Below are 18906 nucleotides of genomic sequence, written 5' to 3' on the forward strand. Positions count from 1 at the left end.
CATAGTGGGATTTTGTACAGTTTGGTGGGAGGGAAAGAGTGGGACAAAGGGGAGAAAGGTCCTTTGATATCCTGCTATTTGCCATTCTCTTTTCTGTGAAATAACTTGCCATGAAAATATATGTCTGAAAATGTGCTTGGATCTAGCAAATTAGATCTATCAATGAGACTAGGCTTGGGGTCCCAGCTGTGCTCTTCCATTTTATGGATACAAGCACAAGTTGGAAGAAGAATGAATGGGTTTCAGAAGGATCTACATTCCACTCACAGTTTGAGATACACAATACTGAAAACTGCATGTGGAAGGATTATAACTTAAATTTATGTGATGCTTGAAATATCAAGTTGGAATGGACCTCTTCAGATCATCATTCCAACCAGCTGTAGTAATTTTACACTTCTCAGCAAAGATTTATTTCAGACAGGTCAATCAATTACCAAATGATCAATATGCATCTGAGGGGATTTAGGAAACTGAATTTCTGCACTATGACTGGTAACAGCAGCCAAGATTGACCTATGCCATTCCCATCTCCTTCTCAGGGCCTGTACCAATGTTACAGGTGTGATTAACATGGACACTATTATTCCATTACAGATGGAAAATTACACGCAGTCTAAAAATCTTGTAAGTAAAGAAGTGTAGCAATTACTACAAATGAACACACCCTGCCCCTCAGCAGGGCTCAGCAGTTCTGGCTCTGTGCCTCCCCAAGAGAAGCAGAGTGAAGGTACATTGAGCACTTAATTGCCCACACCCTTATTTCTAGATACACTTGAGCTTTCCACATACCTGACTTCAAGCAAGTTTCAAAGCATGTTTTCCTGGGTGGTTTTGAAGAACAGGTAAACGTTAGAACAGGTTATTTTTCCATAAATACAAGCTATGCAAGCTCTAAGAGCACTAGCATTACCTGCAGGAAGCACTTTCCTTCACATTCTTGGCATCTGCCGAATTGATTCCTTCAATAACAGGGGAGTCTGGATTTGCAGAGCCATTGCTGATATGGTCACTGCTTTCATACCCAGATTCTGTCCTCTGAATTTGCCAGTTATCACCATGGATTTTTCTCTCTGTAAATCCTTTGCTTTTTTCAGCATTCCCTTTTCCCTCAGAATCCAGTGAACTTCGACTTCCTGTATCCTGTTTTGTCTCATCTTCATATATAGTCATTAAACCCTTCTGCATTTGGGTCTCCTTTGGCCAGTGGTTAAAGCTCCGCTCCTTTTCGTGCTTAGATTTACTGCTCAGGTTTGCTTTGTGCTTTGGGCTGTGCTGTTTTTTCTCAGTCTCACTGAAAATGCTGTCTACATTCAGTGTCTCCCTCATTGGCTTCCAACCTTTACTCCTGCTCCTGCTGCTCATACTTCCTTTGTCCCTGGAGTCTTGACTGGTATCCGTGTCATAGCCAGCGATGCCATCGGTCCGTGTCCTTGTCACTGCTTTCTCCCCAGCAGGAAAAGGCTCTGTTTTGTTTGATCCAAGCCCATGTGCAGAAAGCTTTGCCTGGTGAGGTGCTTGGCTGTCGTGCTTGTAGGGGCCCCTTCCCTGGCTGCCGTAGATCCGTGGATCCGCGCAGTGCCTCAGTCCATTCCCAACTGGAGGAGACCCTGACTTGGCACTGCAACGCTCTTCCCCAGTCAAGTCTTACAAGAACAAGAAGGAAAAAAAGCTCCATTACTCTCCTTAATATTTCATTGAATGATTTGTGTCGGAATGGATTTCATGATCATCAAAGTTCCAGCTGCCCTGCCACAAGGAGGGACACCTGCCACCAGACCAGGGTGCTCAGAGCCCCATCCAACCTGGCCTTGGACACTTCCAGGGTGGAAGCAGTCATTTAACTGATATTGTTTAATATTTCTTACAGTATCTCTACAAATCCAGTAGGTATTTCAGAATACTGAAAACTGGGGAAAGCCTAATCTTACTGTGTGATCTCTTCGAAGGAGAAAAAAATCTGCACAAGCAGCATTGAGGTTAAGATTTTTTTAATCCATGGATTCTCTGGTTATATTGTTTAAAACGTACCTCTTTGTCTCCCAGACTCTTTCCTTGGTCCTCTGTCCACATCTTTCCGTAAAGATGTGAAGTTTTTCATGTCAGCAGCTTTCTGGGCACACTCTCTGGATAAATCCTTTAGCCTGTCCTTTTGTTCACTGTATCCTAACTTGGCTGCAAAAAAATACTTCTTGTCAAACATCATTACTCCAAAGTCATTCATCACCAAAACACACAAACATTTAGGGACAGTAAGATTTCGTTTTTAGTGCTAAGAATACTTCAACTGACTAATAAATTATTTAACACAGATTAAGAATGTGAGATTTCTTTCCAACCCTGAGATCAAGTCCATTAACATATAGGACTACAAATAACGCTGGTATCACAGCATTGCTGGGGAAAGTGTTCCTCAGGTCGCCAGTGACCCACATAGCCACACCTCAGCCTCAAGTCACTAATGTGCCTTTTAATCAGCAACATGTTTGAGGAATGGAACAAGGCCTCAAGAGCCACTTTAGTTAAAGAATAACAAGGGTAATAAACATTTTGCATTTACGGCTCTCTCTGGGAAATTAACATTCCAGGGCAGATATTCAGACACTACTTAACCATTGAATGAATCTTTGAATAACAGCTAAGTCAATGATGGGATTCTTCCCTTAGAAATAGTGCTAGTCTCGAGGTTAGAGCCCACCTGAAATGCCATCAACTGAAAAATTTCATAATAAGACATATCTGGTTCGTTTTTTTAGGGGTGGAAATAGGGAATACATACCTGGGCCTCTACCACCACTTGCTTGAATATGGCTCCTACTGAATGCAGGATTATCTGGCTGAAGTTTTTTATTACTCCTTTGATTAGTAGAATCTCCAATTCCATTCTCTTTCACATGGTCTGCTTTAGCAACAGAATGCTTTTCAAATCCTGTTAAACAACATATTTATCTTTAGAAATAAAAGGCTTCCTAATTTAAATTTCCAGTATCTAAATTTAAAAAGGAAGCTTTTAAATTGTGGGTTAAAAAGCCAGAAGAGAAACATCACCAAAAACCACACTACATTTCAATATACTAGGCAATAAGGTTCTGTAACATTTTATATATTGCCACTTTTATAGTGGTAGCCTGCAGTAAAACAGGGTGCTCAATTCTTTGCTCCCTGAAGTAATCTAAGTTCTATTGCTACACATGATGTGAAGAATGGCATGTCAAATTCAATTTGCCTTTTGTTTAAGTTCCTTCTAAGTTATGCTTAGCATTAAATTTAAAAAGCCAACCTGAGACAGCAGTACAAATTACAGAACCAAAAGATTGGATTCTTTTCCCTGTTACCCATTAGTCTCAATTTGTATCCCCTTATTAACAGGGCTAATACTGAGTATACACACTAATCTCTTTTCTTTTGAGGCTCTTTAGATAATGATTGATGAAAGTGTTTCAGAACAAAGCAGCCAATCTATTTCTTCTCCTTCATAATCCCCATTTCAGAAATACAGCTGATACTATTATTAAAAAAAAAAAAATACATCTAATTACCCAGGTCTTCCCCATTTCCTCCTGCTGCCTTGCATTGAGACCAGTGAATAATCTGCTTTGGTGCATCTTCTGGAGACACAGCTGTGCCATCTGGGTTAGCATAAAATAGCAGCAATGGCTGGAAGTGACATCGAATGCACCTGGACACCACATCTTTCCATTTGGTTCCAATCTAAGAAAAAAAAACAGCAAAACAAAACCCCAAAACTTTATCAACAGCGCTGAACTCAAATATGGAAAGAATAATTAATTAATCAAGAAACACCAAATGCCTAATTCCAGACGTACATGAAGATACAACATTTTAGCACTGTGGTTTACATAAATTGCAACAGAAAGATAGAACTAGTATTGTATGGGCTAAAAATCAGAACATCATCCCTATGGATACAGATGACAGTATCTTTTTTTCCATTCAACAATAGGCAAGTGCATGAACATTCTGAAACATTCACCATTTGTGAGGCACAACCATAAAGCAGTGAAATCAATTCTAAAGGTCGTTGAAAAAAACTTACAGAAAATAACTTACAACACTGAATGCTGGTTAAAGTTATTAGACTTGCTTCAACACTGGTGTCAGAAGAACACTCTCCAGAGAAGAAAAGATGCCAAAATTTGGTAGGAGTGAAGCCAATACTTACCTCTTTCACATTAGCATCATCAAACAGCACCCATTTGCAGCTCTTGGTGTGAAAGGCAAAGGCACAGTAATGTCGGCTCGTGTAACAAATCATTCCCACAAGAAAAAGCTCACTGTTTTTGGCATTTTCATCTGTAACCCTATAAAACAGCTGTAAAAATGATGACATATTTTAAAACACATGTAAAACACAGCCTCAATTTCCTGACCTACTGCTGGCTTTTCACCAATGTAACTGGTATTTAATGTCCTGTTGTATTATAGAATTTTTCCTGAGTATAAATACCGATTTTTGCACTTAACTAATCTACTTGAACCTTTTTTGGTTCTTTTATATTTGAAAGAGCAAAGTATTAATGCTCTGGAATAATTCCACACATTTCAAACTGAAAATTATATTCCTAGATTTTCAACTAGGAAGTCTTTTAGATTAATCACTGTACTTAAGGACAAAACACTTCCAACAGGACTTTTTCCTCTCACAGAAATGACATCAAGCAGCACATTATAAAGAACCGTAAAAGTAGACACGTAAAATACTTAATTTTATATAAAGTTAAATCATTCTTATAAAAAGTACATATTAATATTTATATTTTTAATATATTCATCTACACATAAAATAGAAAGTCAAATTAAATTTTAGAAAAAGCAAAGAGTATGTTTAAGGTCAGATACCCCTGGAAGATAAAGCTGTGTTGCCAGATTCCGCATAACCTCTTCTGTCAGATCAGAGTGTTCTGAATCCCACACTAAACCAATGGTGACAATCTCAGGACAGTTCATAAGAACACGACGGATTTTGATTTTTTGACCACAATTACTCTAGAAAAAAGGAAACAAAAACCACGATAGGAAGTGTTTTTAAAATTGACTCAAAGGTGAGTCACTACACAAGAATTAGTTCAAAAAAAACCAACTCTACAATGTCTTTAATTCCAAAAATTGCTTATGATATTTGTTCTAACAATTTGAAGGTAACATTCTTCATCATAAAAAATACTTTGATGAAGACGACAGTTTAACTTCTATAACCCATCACCACCTTATAAGAGAAATCTCTATAACTGGAACAACAAAACCTAAGTGTAAGATATTTGTTTGCCCTAAGCTGACTGCTCTGAAGCAGTCACAACAGCAACACAACCCTGCTTTTGGGGGAGTATTTCTAGCTTGATTTAATATCCTAAAAAGTATCCCAAAGTAATGGAACATTTTGGTTTACTTACAGGACACTTTCTGTAGTCATCAGCAGTATTTGCTGCCTGCAGCAATTCTGCAAACATTTCTGGCTTGAGACGCTCGTGCCTCTCCATCATTTTTTCTACTTCATTACTGCAAAAAATAAATTACAACACTATGGATCTCCCTTCTAAAGGGGAACAGACTTCAATTAACTGTATTGTATAACTAGAAAGAAAACACACAGTGGTAAAACAGTAGCAATACAAATACTCTTTGTTAAGCCCTCTCTACATCCTCCTTTTGAAATCCAAATGCTATTTTTTAACAGTATCTCCATACATGTTGCAACCAAAAAATTACACATTAATTTCTAGCACTTTAAAGACTTTATCTGGCATGCTTTGCATATTATTAGAAGGGTGTATATAGAAAAATGAGTAACAAGAATAAAAGCTCTTACCACAGGGCTGTGGTGGAAATGTAACGTACAAATTCTGTAAAAGGCAATGGATCTGATGATGCTCCACAACTGCGACACACACACTACAAAAAGAAAAATACTTTTGTTTTTATTTACTCAGGAAAGAGAAAACAAACTATTTGTTAAACCAATCAAATGAAGGTCTGACCTGCTCATACAAAGTCATAGCAAACTTCTGGTGAGAAATACAGGATTTTGAAGTGCACATATCTGTTTCACTGTTTGGCACTAAATGGAAATGAATCCTCTCAAGGATATTTTCCTGCAAGGAAATAACAATATAAATGTAAACTGAACTGATGAAGTCAGAACACATGAAGAACATTACAATTTAGTACTCCAACTATGCCCCTTGGCTCCAAAATAGTATGCCTGCAATGACTTTGTCCCCTGAATCAGCAAAACCATTTTTTCCTTTTGCCAAAAATACCAGAAATAATGGAAAGAAGCGAATCTCTTCATGTAGGTCAGAGAGATGATGAGTTCAGGAGTCCAAATGCATTTTGAATAGATGCAGCAGTAATAAGAGGCTCTCTTTCATGACTACAAGATCTCAAACAGCCTCTTTCAGGAGTTCTGCACTGGATTTTCCTACGTATGTCAATAAAGATCTAGGAGGTAGGGATTAATATGTGGGTACTCCCAAAGGATGTCCAAAGCTGAAAGTAACTGAAGCAGCAACCATATTTCCTGCCTCTCAAATCCATGTGTGAAGGTTAATACTGCAGGTGTTTTATGGTGTACATTGTCATTTTCTAACACAGGACCTCTTAGGAAGGTCTCTTCACCAGAGGTCTGTGACATCTGGAGTCACCTTTAAAGGCTGCAGCAGTGGCTCGTGTGTTTCAGTAAGACACTTCACTGAAGCACAAAGTAACTACAGCAAGATCTTCAAGCATTTGTTGTCTCTTGGGTAAGAAAATGGAAACCTTTTCTGCAGCAGAATTCAGCAATGAGCTGGCCAGTTGTAACGCACAGCATTTCAATAGCTGGTGACTCAATACTTCAAGGAACAGACAATATATTCAAACCCATAGGTGCTTCTCCTGAGAAGATAACCTTTCTCTCCATCAAAATATTTCTAGGAGTGACTCAGAGCCCATCATCCTCACCAACCTCCTGCTCTGCCTGAGCTACAGAGTAAAGGGAGGAAAGTATGGAACAAACAGGACCACATCATCCCCCTTATCTGACACTTACTCCACGTGTCTGTTGCCCTAAACTGGCATAAAGAAACTCAGCAGGATTATGTTATTTGACCCCTACCCATGAGCCTGGAGCCACCAAAACCCCTAAACCAACAAAATTCTACTCAACACTTACAAAGCATTCTGCTGCATCATCCATGAATCCCAGCTGGAAGCGCTGCTCATCCTTGAAGCTTTCGGCGAGGGCGTGTCTCATGTTATCCGATGGGAGGGCTTTCTCTCGGCTGTGCTGGAATTGTGAAAAGATTGCCTAGGAACAAGTGCAATGTTTATTTAGCTAAATCATCTGGTTCTACACAAATACATCATTTCTTGCATAAATATGTGAAATATATATATTTATAATCTTTATAGACCCTCATAACTTTCCAAATGACTGTTACTACAGGTGTATTCTGGTACTGATTCCTCTACAAGAAGTTATGGTACCAAACTGAACACTGAACCTGGAGAACAACAACATACAAACCACAAAACTGGAAGTGATTGACTTGAGCTCCCAGAGGCAACACAAGGCCTGTTCTGTAATTATACAGTTTTTAATTTGTCCCCTGGAAGAGCAGTTCATTCATATGTATGTTTACAGATGGTGTGTATTTCTTAGGGCATAATTTAATACCACTCATGATTGACTAAATAATGTAATATTTACTGCTTAGGAGCAGGGTAGATCTTTATTAAAATTATGGATATGCAAAACCTCCCATAAACTAGATAGGATGCCAATAATCCTTGCTATGAAATTAGCTCAGTGCTGAACCAGTGCATACAAGACAAGAGAAAAGGTCACTATCTGCAGTTCTGGAACATGATAATAAATTGCACTTGGTTTTTAATTCATTTCCCAGAAGAGAGAGTTGGCTGCTACTTTTCTTTTTGGCAGAGATACCCATCCAAGTGAGCTCATCATTTAGCAAGTAAAGGAGGTTGATTCTGAAAGAACTGAAACTTAAAAGCTATTAAATGGATTACAGATTTGCAGATATTTAAAGCTGTATTCCCCAGTCAAGAATTCTAAGTCAAACTTTAAGGAGAACTGAAGAGACTAAAGGCAAAACAAGTCAGGAGAAGCCATGTAAAATATAAATAAGGACATGCATTCTTCACATAGGCTTCCTATGGTTAAAATCTGTCAGAGAGAAGGCAAAGATAAAACAGACAAGCAAAGTTTCACTGCTAACAAAAAGGAGTGTTTTAACCATGATGCATTCCAGGGTGTCTCTCAAGTATTTCATCTTGCCTCTCAAAACAAAAAGCACGGACTACCAACAAAAATTACAGCCACTATCCCCATGTAAACATTCAAAATGAAGTTCTTGACACATCTGCTTTGAAAACATTTTTCACTTCGCATTTTGCCTGCTAGGTCATTTTTTGTTATGCAACCTAGCTTTTTATGTCCAGCTAAAAAAAAAAAAAAGGAGCCAACCAGTACAGATAAACAGGTGTGCAGATGGGTATGCTCAGTTTAGTGGCCTGCACAGTCCAAGTCCTAGAATTTATTGGCTATGTTTTTAGTTTATAGCAGAGGCTGACAGAGAGCCTTCATTGCTAAACAGGTAAGAGGGGTAAAAATAGCCCAAGATTACAAAAAAAGAAAAAAATGCAACCCAACCAAAAAATCCACCCAAGTCATAAACAAGTCACTGTTCATCCTCATCCAGTGTATATATTTCAGGGAAATTAAAATGTCCAAGATTCAGAACACAGAACAGTCAGAATTACTCAACCAGTATCTTAAAGAGCCAAGAAAGCAAAACCAGTAGTGTACAGAACAGCTGGGGACAGACACTTCCAAATGAATCAACTACTCTCTTTTGAGGTCAGAACATAGGCCATGGAGTTAAATATCACAACTACACTGTTAAAAAAATAACTTACTTCTAACCAACCCCAGAATCATGTAAAATTTGTTCTTGAAATACAAGAAAATATTTCTCTTACTAACACTTGTTTAAAATGTCCTTAAAACTGAATTGCTTCTTTACATAAGAATGACTTGGTCACCCAGGGATAGGTATGCTACAGACACAAATTTAAAAAAAAATAATTTACATTTTTGTTCCCTCATTTTGAAATATGGTTCTTTCAGAATTTTTTATTTACCTTTAAAGCACAAAATATGCAGGCATCTCCTTGACACACGTGTCCAGTTAAACCTCTTAAACTTCGTCGAAATATGTCAAGTTGCCACAAGACCTATAAAAATAAAGAGAAAATATGTAATCAGTTCTGAAGGTTGTTTAACACAACATACAGTAGATTTTATTTATTTTTTTTTTTTATTTCCCATAACATACAATTCAAGTACCAATATTGCTGTAGGAAATGTGGGGCTTTTCCATTAATTTGGTAAATTTTGGAGGTAGAAATGAGAGTTTCACATTGAGCACTTAAAATTTAGATCTATCTTTGAAACTTCTTGAAACAATGTATTTTGGAGAAAGAGCTGAAGCACTGCCAAGGAAACAAGCAGCAATCTAAACTCTATACAGGCACTGTAGCAGTTCTCTTAAAGTTGTACATAAGAGTTAAGTCTATGTTACATCCTTATGGTCCCTTATCAAAATGATTGCTGCAATACATTTGTTTTTCCACAGATCCAAATAATCCTTGTGCTTACCCAGCTATGTTTCTACCTCTTATTTGTGTAAATACTCTGCAAAAAGGTAATAACAGCTTGGCTACACCACACTACTTTCAGTCTCTAATGTCTTGGGTACACATGAAGTGAAGCAGTTCAGAAAGCTGTCCATTAAAAAAATAAAAATAAAACCCCTAAAAATGAGTTGTCAAGAAGCACAGTAAGACAACAGCTGCAAATCCAGGGGGGAAAAATATCCTATCTATAAATATGAAAGCTAAAATGAAATAGGATGCACTGGAAAATCCAAGTCCAAAGCTGAGCTCTGAAGGTTGAGCAGAGGTGAAAAGAAAAGAAAGGAACACATTGCTCCTTGTAGAAGAGCAGTCACCAACCATCTGCAGCTGGCTCATCAACAGCACTGGGCTGGGAAGTTGTAGGATTGTCTGAAACTAGAACTAAAAATTACTTGGGCCTTCATTTTAGGGCACCTAAGTGAAAATAGCAGAACTGCAAGAGAATATAGGTCATGCTGCTCCCATTGGATGCAAAATAGCAAACAGTTCACTAAAACTACAGTACAATTTTATTTTGAATACATATAAGTACCATACACACCACGTAGCTATACCTCTCAAATCTCCTAGCTTTAAATCCAAGCCAATTTTAAGTCTTCCAATTTTTCCTCTATTAAGCTCTCTGCCACTTTGAGAAATAATTCTGTACAATTTAAAAACATTCATATCCAAAATCTGAGCATTACAAGAAGTACCTTGCTATAAGGAGAATTCCAAGTCATATTTCTTTGGTACCAAGTGTATCTCCTACTCTAATTCCACAAATCTTTCCTAATATTGAGAATCAAAGCTCTCACTCTATGTGCATATTCTGATATTCCCCAGTATCACAGGCTCACGTGCTAATTCTGAGAAAATGGGATTTTAAAAGTGTCCTTGTCAATTCAAGTAGTAATGGTAGACCCACATAAAAGATATGCCATATAAATTTTGGAAGTAATTTTGCTATGTTTGACAGAAGCAATACTTTTAAAATTCGAGCAGAAAGTTTTAAAATTTTAACTCCTACATTTTCAAACACAAAAGGAAAGTCTTTCACATATTCTTGATGCATGCAACTACAATTTTGTGCAAAATCAAGTCTTAATACTCTCAATTCTTTACAGTTAAATGCTGAATAAATTCCCTTCATACAATGTCTTACTCCTACAATTGCCATTTTTGTTTCTAACACACACTTAGGAAAGTCCATTCAAAAAATGTTTAATAGATGAAGTTTTCTCTTACCTGAACAGCACTATTAAGAAAGCAGCTGTTTTGTCCAGGTTCATTTAATAAGCCTTTTGTAGGGGCCAGGGACAGAATGCTTCCAGGCTGATAAACTTTTCCAAGGTTACCCCCAGGTTTTCTTAGGAATTTCACCCATGCCATTATTTTTTAAGAGTTTATAATCACAATGTTCACACTTAAATATTTAAGGATATGATGGGTGCAAGGCAAAGAAGGTGGTTCTACAATAATATCTCTAAAGTCATGGAATTCCATTCAATTCTGTGTAGTAGTAACCATCCATGGGCTTAAGTCCATTTTCCATGAGCAACTGTGAGCCATTCCTCAGGATCAGTCTCCCAGTAAAAATACAGCTGAACAAAGTTTTGAACCCTCAGTCTTAAAAAAATAAATAAATAAAGGTGTCTAGTTAAGGTTAAAACATGTTAGAAGTCATCAGAATAAAAGTTCTTATTAAGCAAGTTGCACAGTAACTGACTTCTTCCAGGGATATCAATAAAGTATTACTATAAATCATTAGCTGTATTATATTCAAAGTTTGTATGTGTGTGTATATATATATATATATATATATCACAGAACTGGAAAGTTCTTGTCAGGTGTTATACTCCTGTTCTCTCATTTTGTTCCATCTTCTTTTTACTTCTAACTGTAACCCAGGAAATATATTCCAGTTTAGAAGACTCCATGTTTATTTCATTCTCTTTCCAGTGAACCTGAAATAAGAAAAAGAACAAATTACAAACAAACAAACAAAAAAGTTAAAGAGCTTCTAAATTAGAAAAGAGATCACGGCAAAGACAACCTCTAAATCTAAGGCAAGATGAAATAGCCAGAAAGAGAAGAAAAAAAAATCACCACCTAAAAATTGTTTTAAGGCATAATAAATAATTTATTTTATCTATCAGAAATTATTATCTTCTAATTTCTTACACATCTCTGAAGACCAAAATAAAATTGCTGTAAAGGTTCCCCTAATAACCAGCAACAGCTTATAAAAAGACCATATAATACATGAGTTATTCAATCTTTGAATCTCCAAGCTAAGAAAAGCATAACCAAGAAATAAATCTTTTTATTCAACACTCAAAGAGCTAAGCTGGTTTTTATTTCAATTTTATGGATGGATTGTCAGCCAGTACTCAGCTTTCAGAAGTTTGTACTGCCTACTAAATAAAAATAAATAAAAATAAATGTGTCATTAACCCAGCTGCATTCTCCAAGCAACCAGAAAAACAGTGCTAACAGCAACGCCAGAACGTTCTGGTGGCTGCCCCAATAACCAATTCCAAGATTTTCAAATTCCAACAATAAGGGTTGTCTCTGCAGTCCTTGAAGGAGCATGTTTAAGGTTAAATGAGTCCATTTCCACAACATCCCCACAACAAGTCAAGCCCAAGCCGTGATCCTCTCATAACAATGGATTATTCTGTCAGTTTGGCATTACTACATCACCCACACAAACATTTCAAGGAACAGCACAGAACAGAATAAATTTAAATAAACCAACATAATTAGGGTTGCATATGTGGGAAGAAAAAAGAAAAAAAAAAAAAAAAAAAAAAAAGGTGAAAATTTGGCCTCACGTTTCAATGGAGATATTCCCCTTAAATTTCAAAAGCATGTGAGATACTAAAGACATATCAGGATACTTCAAAACCTGCAGCTTCTCACCAGAGGTTTTTCCACTGTGTAAACATACTAAGATTAATGAGGAGCATTAAAAAACAAAAATGAATTGTGTACTTGGAATACTGTATAAACTAGAAGAGAACTTTGTTCAGCTCAAAACAAGCAACACCACACTCACACAAAACCATTATTCTATAGCTCCCTAATACTGCACAGCTGGGATTCGTGGTTTTCAAAAATACCTGCAGCAAGTCCTGCACCCCTAAAACCATTCCCCTTTATTTAAGTGAAACATTGGTTCTTGCTTGTATTTAAAAATCAAATCAATAACTGGAAGCTAACCAAAAGCCTTTTTTTGCCCCATGAATAATCAGATGAGTTCTGTTTGTTTACTGATGTTACTGTATCTCACCCGGAAGTAATTTGATTTAATAATACTGGAGATAGTAAGTGTGATTTGTGGCAGCGCTGAGCAAGGAATCTCAAATCTAGCTGGAAACCGACCTTGACAGAACATCTTGTAGCAATTTTGTTTTCTTTATGTTCACTTCAGTTAACCCAGAAAGAGGATAGGAAAAGAAAATGGAGCTGGAAATGTGTATCAGCATCAGATCTTATTAGAAATACAAGCTCTGCTTTGGAAACGAGAGTTTTTCTGGAACAATTTAGGATAATGACAAAGAGCATTCATTTGCTAAGAACTTACAGGAAGTCATTTTCTCTTGCATTTCAGGGATGCCCTACAACTAACACTCCATGCACCAAGCATTTAGGTGTTGGGCTGGCTCTCAGGAAAAGTTATAATGATTCACTGCAAGAATTTAATGAAAAATTATTTCTGGATTAGATCTGAGTTACTGTCCCATTGCAATAAAATGCTTCCTGCTCAATTTCACACCCACAAATCTGTGAACACAAATAATTCCATCTATCACACAATCTTATTCTAATAAGTTTCAGAACACATTAATTGCAGTTTTCATGTGTAGAAGTTCCACTGGAAATTTTTTCTCTACTGCACCAAATACTAAGGTGCATGGCTTCTCATACATTTCTGAGAGCCACTGTAGATGAGCCTTCCAATGGTGCCAGAAGCAACGGGATTAATTTGCCATCACATCTCTCCATAAGGTAAGAAAGTCTAGAGCAGCATCTTCCTTTGATATTTACATTGGACAAATAACTTCGTTTTGATTTAGAAAAAACGAACAAACCCACAAGAATATTATTCCTCTGCTGACAAGCCCACAGATGGCTCCATAAACCAGCGATGCTGCTGATCAGTTTTGGTTTCTTCACCTCCCATGAGTGTGGGTGAACTTTTAGGTGACTGGGACTTGGACCAGACTCCCATAACCTAAATTCAGTGGTCAATAGCACTATAATTAGGACCTGAAGACTTCTTCCTTGTCTGTGGTAAGCCAGTGTTGCTAAGGGCACTGCAGCATTTATTAACCACTGGGGTTTACCAGATCTTTTTAAGCTCTTGGCTTGTCAAAGGTGTGAGTGACAGAGCATAGACCATCAGTCAGTTGTGGATGCCCCATCCCTGGCAGTGCTCAAGGGCAAGTTGGATGGAGCTCTGAACAACCTGGTCTAGTGAAAGTTGTCCCTGCCCATGGCAGGGGGTTTGGAACCTTCCAACCCAAACATTCTGTGAGTGAACCGTACTGAGTCTTCAGTAAGTGCAATATTTCAGGAAAAGAGTTATTTCACACAGCATTACTGACATGCTACAGAAGATTTTTAGCAGCTGAGAACTAAAGGAATACTCTTGCCCTTCAGACTACAGGAATTAATTCTGGACAACTGTTCTCAACCAAGGACACTAAACAAGGGCTATAAGCTCCCAAACCAATGTCTATTTACCAGCCTAACTCCTCCTACCTTACCCAGTTTCAGTCGGTTTTCCAGTCACAGGTGAGCTCACCTCAAGCACCTGGCTGCCCTTAGCTGTGCAGCCTTACAGGACAAAACACATGCCTGTCAAAAATTTCTGGGACTTGCCTTGACAGCTTCCAGAACAACAAATCCACTTGTCAGCAGAACTGCACGTTATCACCTGCTTGCTTGGTACACCCCAGCACGTAGCTGTGGCTGGCACAGACTCTTTAGTTTAAGAAGCAGTGTAACTAAAGAAGCTTAGAAACCAGCACAGCTGATATTTTGCCTAAACAATCATTTTCTACAAGCACACATGGGTTTAAGCATCTCTGATATCCATCGAGATAAAAGTGATGAGATAAACAGTTGGCTCTGTGAACACTGGAACTACCAATGCCTGGGCTCCTGATAATTTTCTGCCTCATGGCAGAGTTCTTGCAGTTTTCTCTCCAGCTGGGGCATAAGCCAACTCTGCTCCTCACTCACATCATCTTACAAGGTCTCTCTCTTCCAGCCAGCTGCCTCTTTTCATGCACTTTCTAAGTACATAATCATCTTTAAGGCTTCTATCCCTTCTGTCAAATTGAGTGGAAACCTGCCAACAAGTTCAAAACTTGTTGATGGCTTCTATCCCCGAAATTTGGCCAAAGAATAGTTATTTACATCTTCTCAGCTTCACTTTGCAATTCTTCTCAGAGTGTTGCACAAATGACAATTGGCAAACCTTCTCATGCCCAGTGCTGGGGTTACTTTTAAGCCACACAGCATCTTGCTTCTGCTTGCAGTTCATGGCTCTGTGCTGACAGCCCCACCCAACAGTCTGACAACTCTGGGAAATCAATTCCTAAACTGATATAACTTAGAAATTCAGACACAAGACAACAAAAATTGGGAAGGAAAAGCGATGAATTATATTATGAGGGAATAAAGCTATGATGGGAAACCATTAAAATTCTCTGCAATGAGCCAATATTATTAGGACTGGGGTTACTGTCTCCCCCTTAACAGGGGAATGAATGAAATTCATCAAAAATTCAGCAACTTGCAGCTGCAAGAATTCAAGCGTTTTCCTCAGTTCCAAAGGTTGTCATTTAAAGTTGCCAAATTTTGTCAACAGAACGAAAATCTGATTTGTATTGTGACAGTGCTGGAGGTTGCAATGATTTTTCCCTAGATTTGAAAAAATAACTAAACAGTGTAGCAGCTTTAAAAATGTAGAAAAGACACAAATTTGAAAGGTCTAATCCTTTACACCCACCTCAACGAGGCTGAATCATAACTTTGGCCCCTGCACAGAGATCCTGTCCCCTTCCACCTTGAGCTCCCCTGTTAAATGTATTTGTCAACCAATTTCGTGCACCATAAGATACACATAATGCTTTTAGTAGCCACCAGCCTTTCTCTAAAATGATACTATTCACTTCAAAAGTTGTCACAAATATGTTTACAGGAACGCAAATTCTCACTACTTTAAACATCAGAGAAGGAGAAAAACTTCATTAATAGCACTTACTTGCAACACATATAAGAAGAAACAAGAACAACGCTACAAGAAAGGCCAATACCAGTATATTACCACTGCCTGGTATTGGTCTGACACATTCTTTCTCCTTTGGTCACTGACTCAACAAGTCCCCAAGACACCAAAGGAGTATTTGATGGTATCTCCTCTAGAAATGCTTCCCAAAAAATCCCTGCAGATTTTCAACCCACTTTTTCTTTTTTCAAGATTTCTATTGTCTCTTCTTCAGCCCTTGCCTATTTAGCTGTCCCTGCTATGCCAAGCCACAGCTCCTGCACGTCACACGTCTCTGATTCCTTCCAGGACAGAGAACCAGAAGTGTAAATGCGATCCCAGACGGCTTTTGTATAAGTGTACCATTCTTTACTTTAAGCTGTTCCAATAAAAACTTTCCTGTTTGCATCAAAACCAAAACAACAGGTTCACAGCTCAGCCTCTCTCATCTATTACAAGGAGAAACCGACTTTAGAAATAGCTACAATGGGAACTCTGAGTAAAGATCTTGGAGAACACAAATTCCCAGCCCATGACACGGGCCAGCATTTACAGTGAATCATCACACAGACACTACCGAGAAGATTTTTGTTTCTCCATCTTCCTACTGCTTTACAGGCGATTATTCAAAGACTACAGTGCTCCCTTTCCCCAGCCTCAGGAAGATAGAATGTATCTTTACAGCAATACTCACACTTGCCTTTTTATCTCAGATTAATTGCCCTTGCCTTTCAGCTGTTTGAGCTGTGCAGATGTTTGATCATCAATAGAGGTGCTAAATACCAAGTTGTACTCTTCCTCGAAAAGCTTGCTGACTTCTTATGTCACCCGGAAAAAAATGACAAAACTGAGTTAGAAGGAATGGTAATGTAAGCATCATCATCAAACCCACACATTTCATAGGCTTGACAAAAAAAAAAAGAGTTGGAATGTCTGAATCACTATACCTCATATTTTTTCATTAACATATCCTGTACAAACCTTCCTACAAACATTTCACTCAGTCTACACATCTAAAATACTGATGCAGCCTCATCCCATCATTATTGAACCTGGCCCCAACAAACTCCAACTTGTTTCTGGTCAAACCATGAAGTCTGTGAATGGCTTTTGCTCACATCACTGCATCCTTCAGTGACTAAATTGTTTTACTCTATCAAGAGCCAAGAACCAAGGAATATGCAAGGATAGTGCCAATACCCTAACACCCTCTGGGTCACACAGCCAAATAATTTTGTCAGTAGCACACCATGCATATTTTATGGCCAAAAAAGATTCTACACTATCAAGGCTTGATATAAAAGTTAAGCGCATATTTTTTGTGTTTTTACTGTCAACATCCCACTGGTCAAGAATAATAACTTTTTATACAAGTAATTTGATACTTCAAAAAAATAACCACTTAGTACCTCTTACTTTGCAACGATTTGCTAGGGGAAGAAAGGATTATTTACCCATTGACAAGGCTAATTTATAGTCAGGTTATAACATGAGGTCTCGCTATTTTAACAACAAAAAACCTTTCACTCTATAAGAATAGAGCGGGTAATCATAAAATCAGTCAAGGGATTTTCCATTGCCTTGGGGTGGAAGGAAGGTGCATCATCAATCAGGTACAATGCTGTTTGCACGATTAAGTTGTTGTTCTTAAAATAATCCCAGTAGCTTCAAAGTTAAGAAAGCTTCAGTAGTTTGGTGTTTTTGGTAGGGGGTCGCATGAGCAAAATAAAGCACTAAGTACAGATATGTAAAACTCACAATTATTCTAGGAAGGGGGAAATCCACTTGTTGAGAAAACAAGTCACGGTTCCTCTGAAAAGCTGATTTTAAAGTATTTGCATTGAAAATCAAAGTAAGAGATATAGGTAAACTTAGACCAGATGCTAAGCAGGTGATTTGCATTCATTTGCGTACATCTACCCACATGCCTCCGAAACTCCATCCGTAGGAGAACACACGGCAAACAACTCTGCCTCCAAAACGCTGCAAAACCGATTAAATTTCAAACAGCCCCAACACTACCTGTACTGGCATTTCCTGCTCCAGCCAGCCCGCCAGCCTCTGGAAGCGCTCCTGGAGCCCTCGCCGCGGGCGTGTGACGGCCGCGTTGAACATTAACCGCGGCTCGCTCCGAGCCCGCTCGGGCTCCGCGGCCCCTCCGCTTATACAACGCGCGGGGGCAGCGCCGGCCGCGGCCGCGGAGCTGCCGCTGACCCACACGCACGCACCCGGCAGGGAATTAACCCCGGCCGCCCCTCCGCCCGCGACGGGAGGAGGCGACGCTCCCGTCCGCCGGCACTCCGCGCTCCGGCACCGCGGTCACAACCGTGCCCGACCCCGGCCCCCAAGCCGACCCCTGCCCGTCGCGGCTCACCCCGTGCCCGACCCGCGGCTCAGCCCCGCTCCCAGCCCCGCCGCTGCCCGCCGACCCCCGCCTCACCGGCGGCTCCTCACGCAGCTCCTCTCCCGCCCCCTCCCGGCGGCGACTCCGGGCGCGGCCCCGCCCTCACGGCAACTTTTGCTTCCCCCGCTTCCCGCTCCTCCTTCGCTCTCCCCTCCCCGAGCCCGGCGCCGCCGCGCCTGCGCAGTGTGCCGGGAGCCGGGACGCTTTCCCAGAGCGGTATCCCGGATATTCCCGAGCCGGGGCCAGGAGAAGCGATTGGAGGCGGTGGCCGGCGCGCGTGCGCGGTGCGCGCGCGGGAAGGCGCGCGAGGCCGGGGGGCGCCTGAGGGGCCGCGATGGCGCCTGAGGCGATGGGGCGGGAGCGGGGCTCGGGTCCCCGCCGCCTGCCCGGGATCAGGGCTCGGGTCCCCGCGCTCTGCCCAGGGATCGTGCCGGGGCAGCCGCGGCGAGGTAAGGGGCTGCCAGGACCCCGCTGCTCCCTCCTCCCTGCCCGGTCACGGTTCGAGGGCACAGCCGCCTTCTGT

At 39.8% G+C, this 18906-nt stretch overlaps 1 protein-coding gene across 6 annotated transcripts in view; it reads right to left on the bottom strand.

The window, feature by feature from the left end:
- USP53 (ubiquitin specific peptidase 53) overlaps nt 1-18518 on the bottom strand; it is a 28676-nt gene extending 10158 nt beyond the window's left edge. Inside the window, exons 1-14 of one of the 6 annotated variants that reach the window (XM_088164232.1) lie at nt 18420-18497; nt 16680-16797; nt 10945-11663; nt 9163-9255; nt 7172-7306; nt 5997-6110; nt 5828-5910; nt 5412-5517; nt 4861-5007; nt 4184-4333; nt 3540-3711; nt 2780-2929; nt 2032-2175; nt 914-1646 (exon numbers count right to left, since the gene is read on the bottom strand). In XM_088164232.1, the coding sequence (XP_088020358.1) occupies nt 914-1646; nt 2032-2175; nt 2780-2929; nt 3540-3711; nt 4184-4333; nt 4861-5007; nt 5412-5517; nt 5828-5910; nt 5997-6110; nt 7172-7306; nt 9163-9255; nt 10945-11088 (2171 nt within the window). In that variant the 5' untranslated portion in view covers nt 11089-11663; nt 16680-16797; nt 18420-18497. Of the gene's footprint in view, nt 1-913; nt 1647-2031; nt 2176-2779; nt 2930-3539; nt 3712-4183; nt 4334-4860; nt 5008-5411; nt 5518-5827; nt 5911-5996; nt 6111-7171; nt 7307-9162; nt 9256-10944; nt 11664-16673; nt 17931-18001; nt 18022-18419 lie in introns of those variants that run through there. The other 5 variants (XM_088164234.1, XM_014886656.2, XM_088164235.1 and 2 more) reach the window with 5 other exon arrangements.
- Between the last annotated feature and the right edge of the window lie 388 nt (nt 18519-18906).

The sequence above is a fragment of the Sturnus vulgaris genome, chromosome 4 (genome assembly GCF_052056855.1).
Source record: "Sturnus vulgaris isolate bStuVul1 chromosome 4, bStuVul1.hap1, whole genome shotgun sequence".
NCBI lineage: Eukaryota > Metazoa > Chordata > Aves > Passeriformes > Sturnidae > Sturnus > Sturnus vulgaris.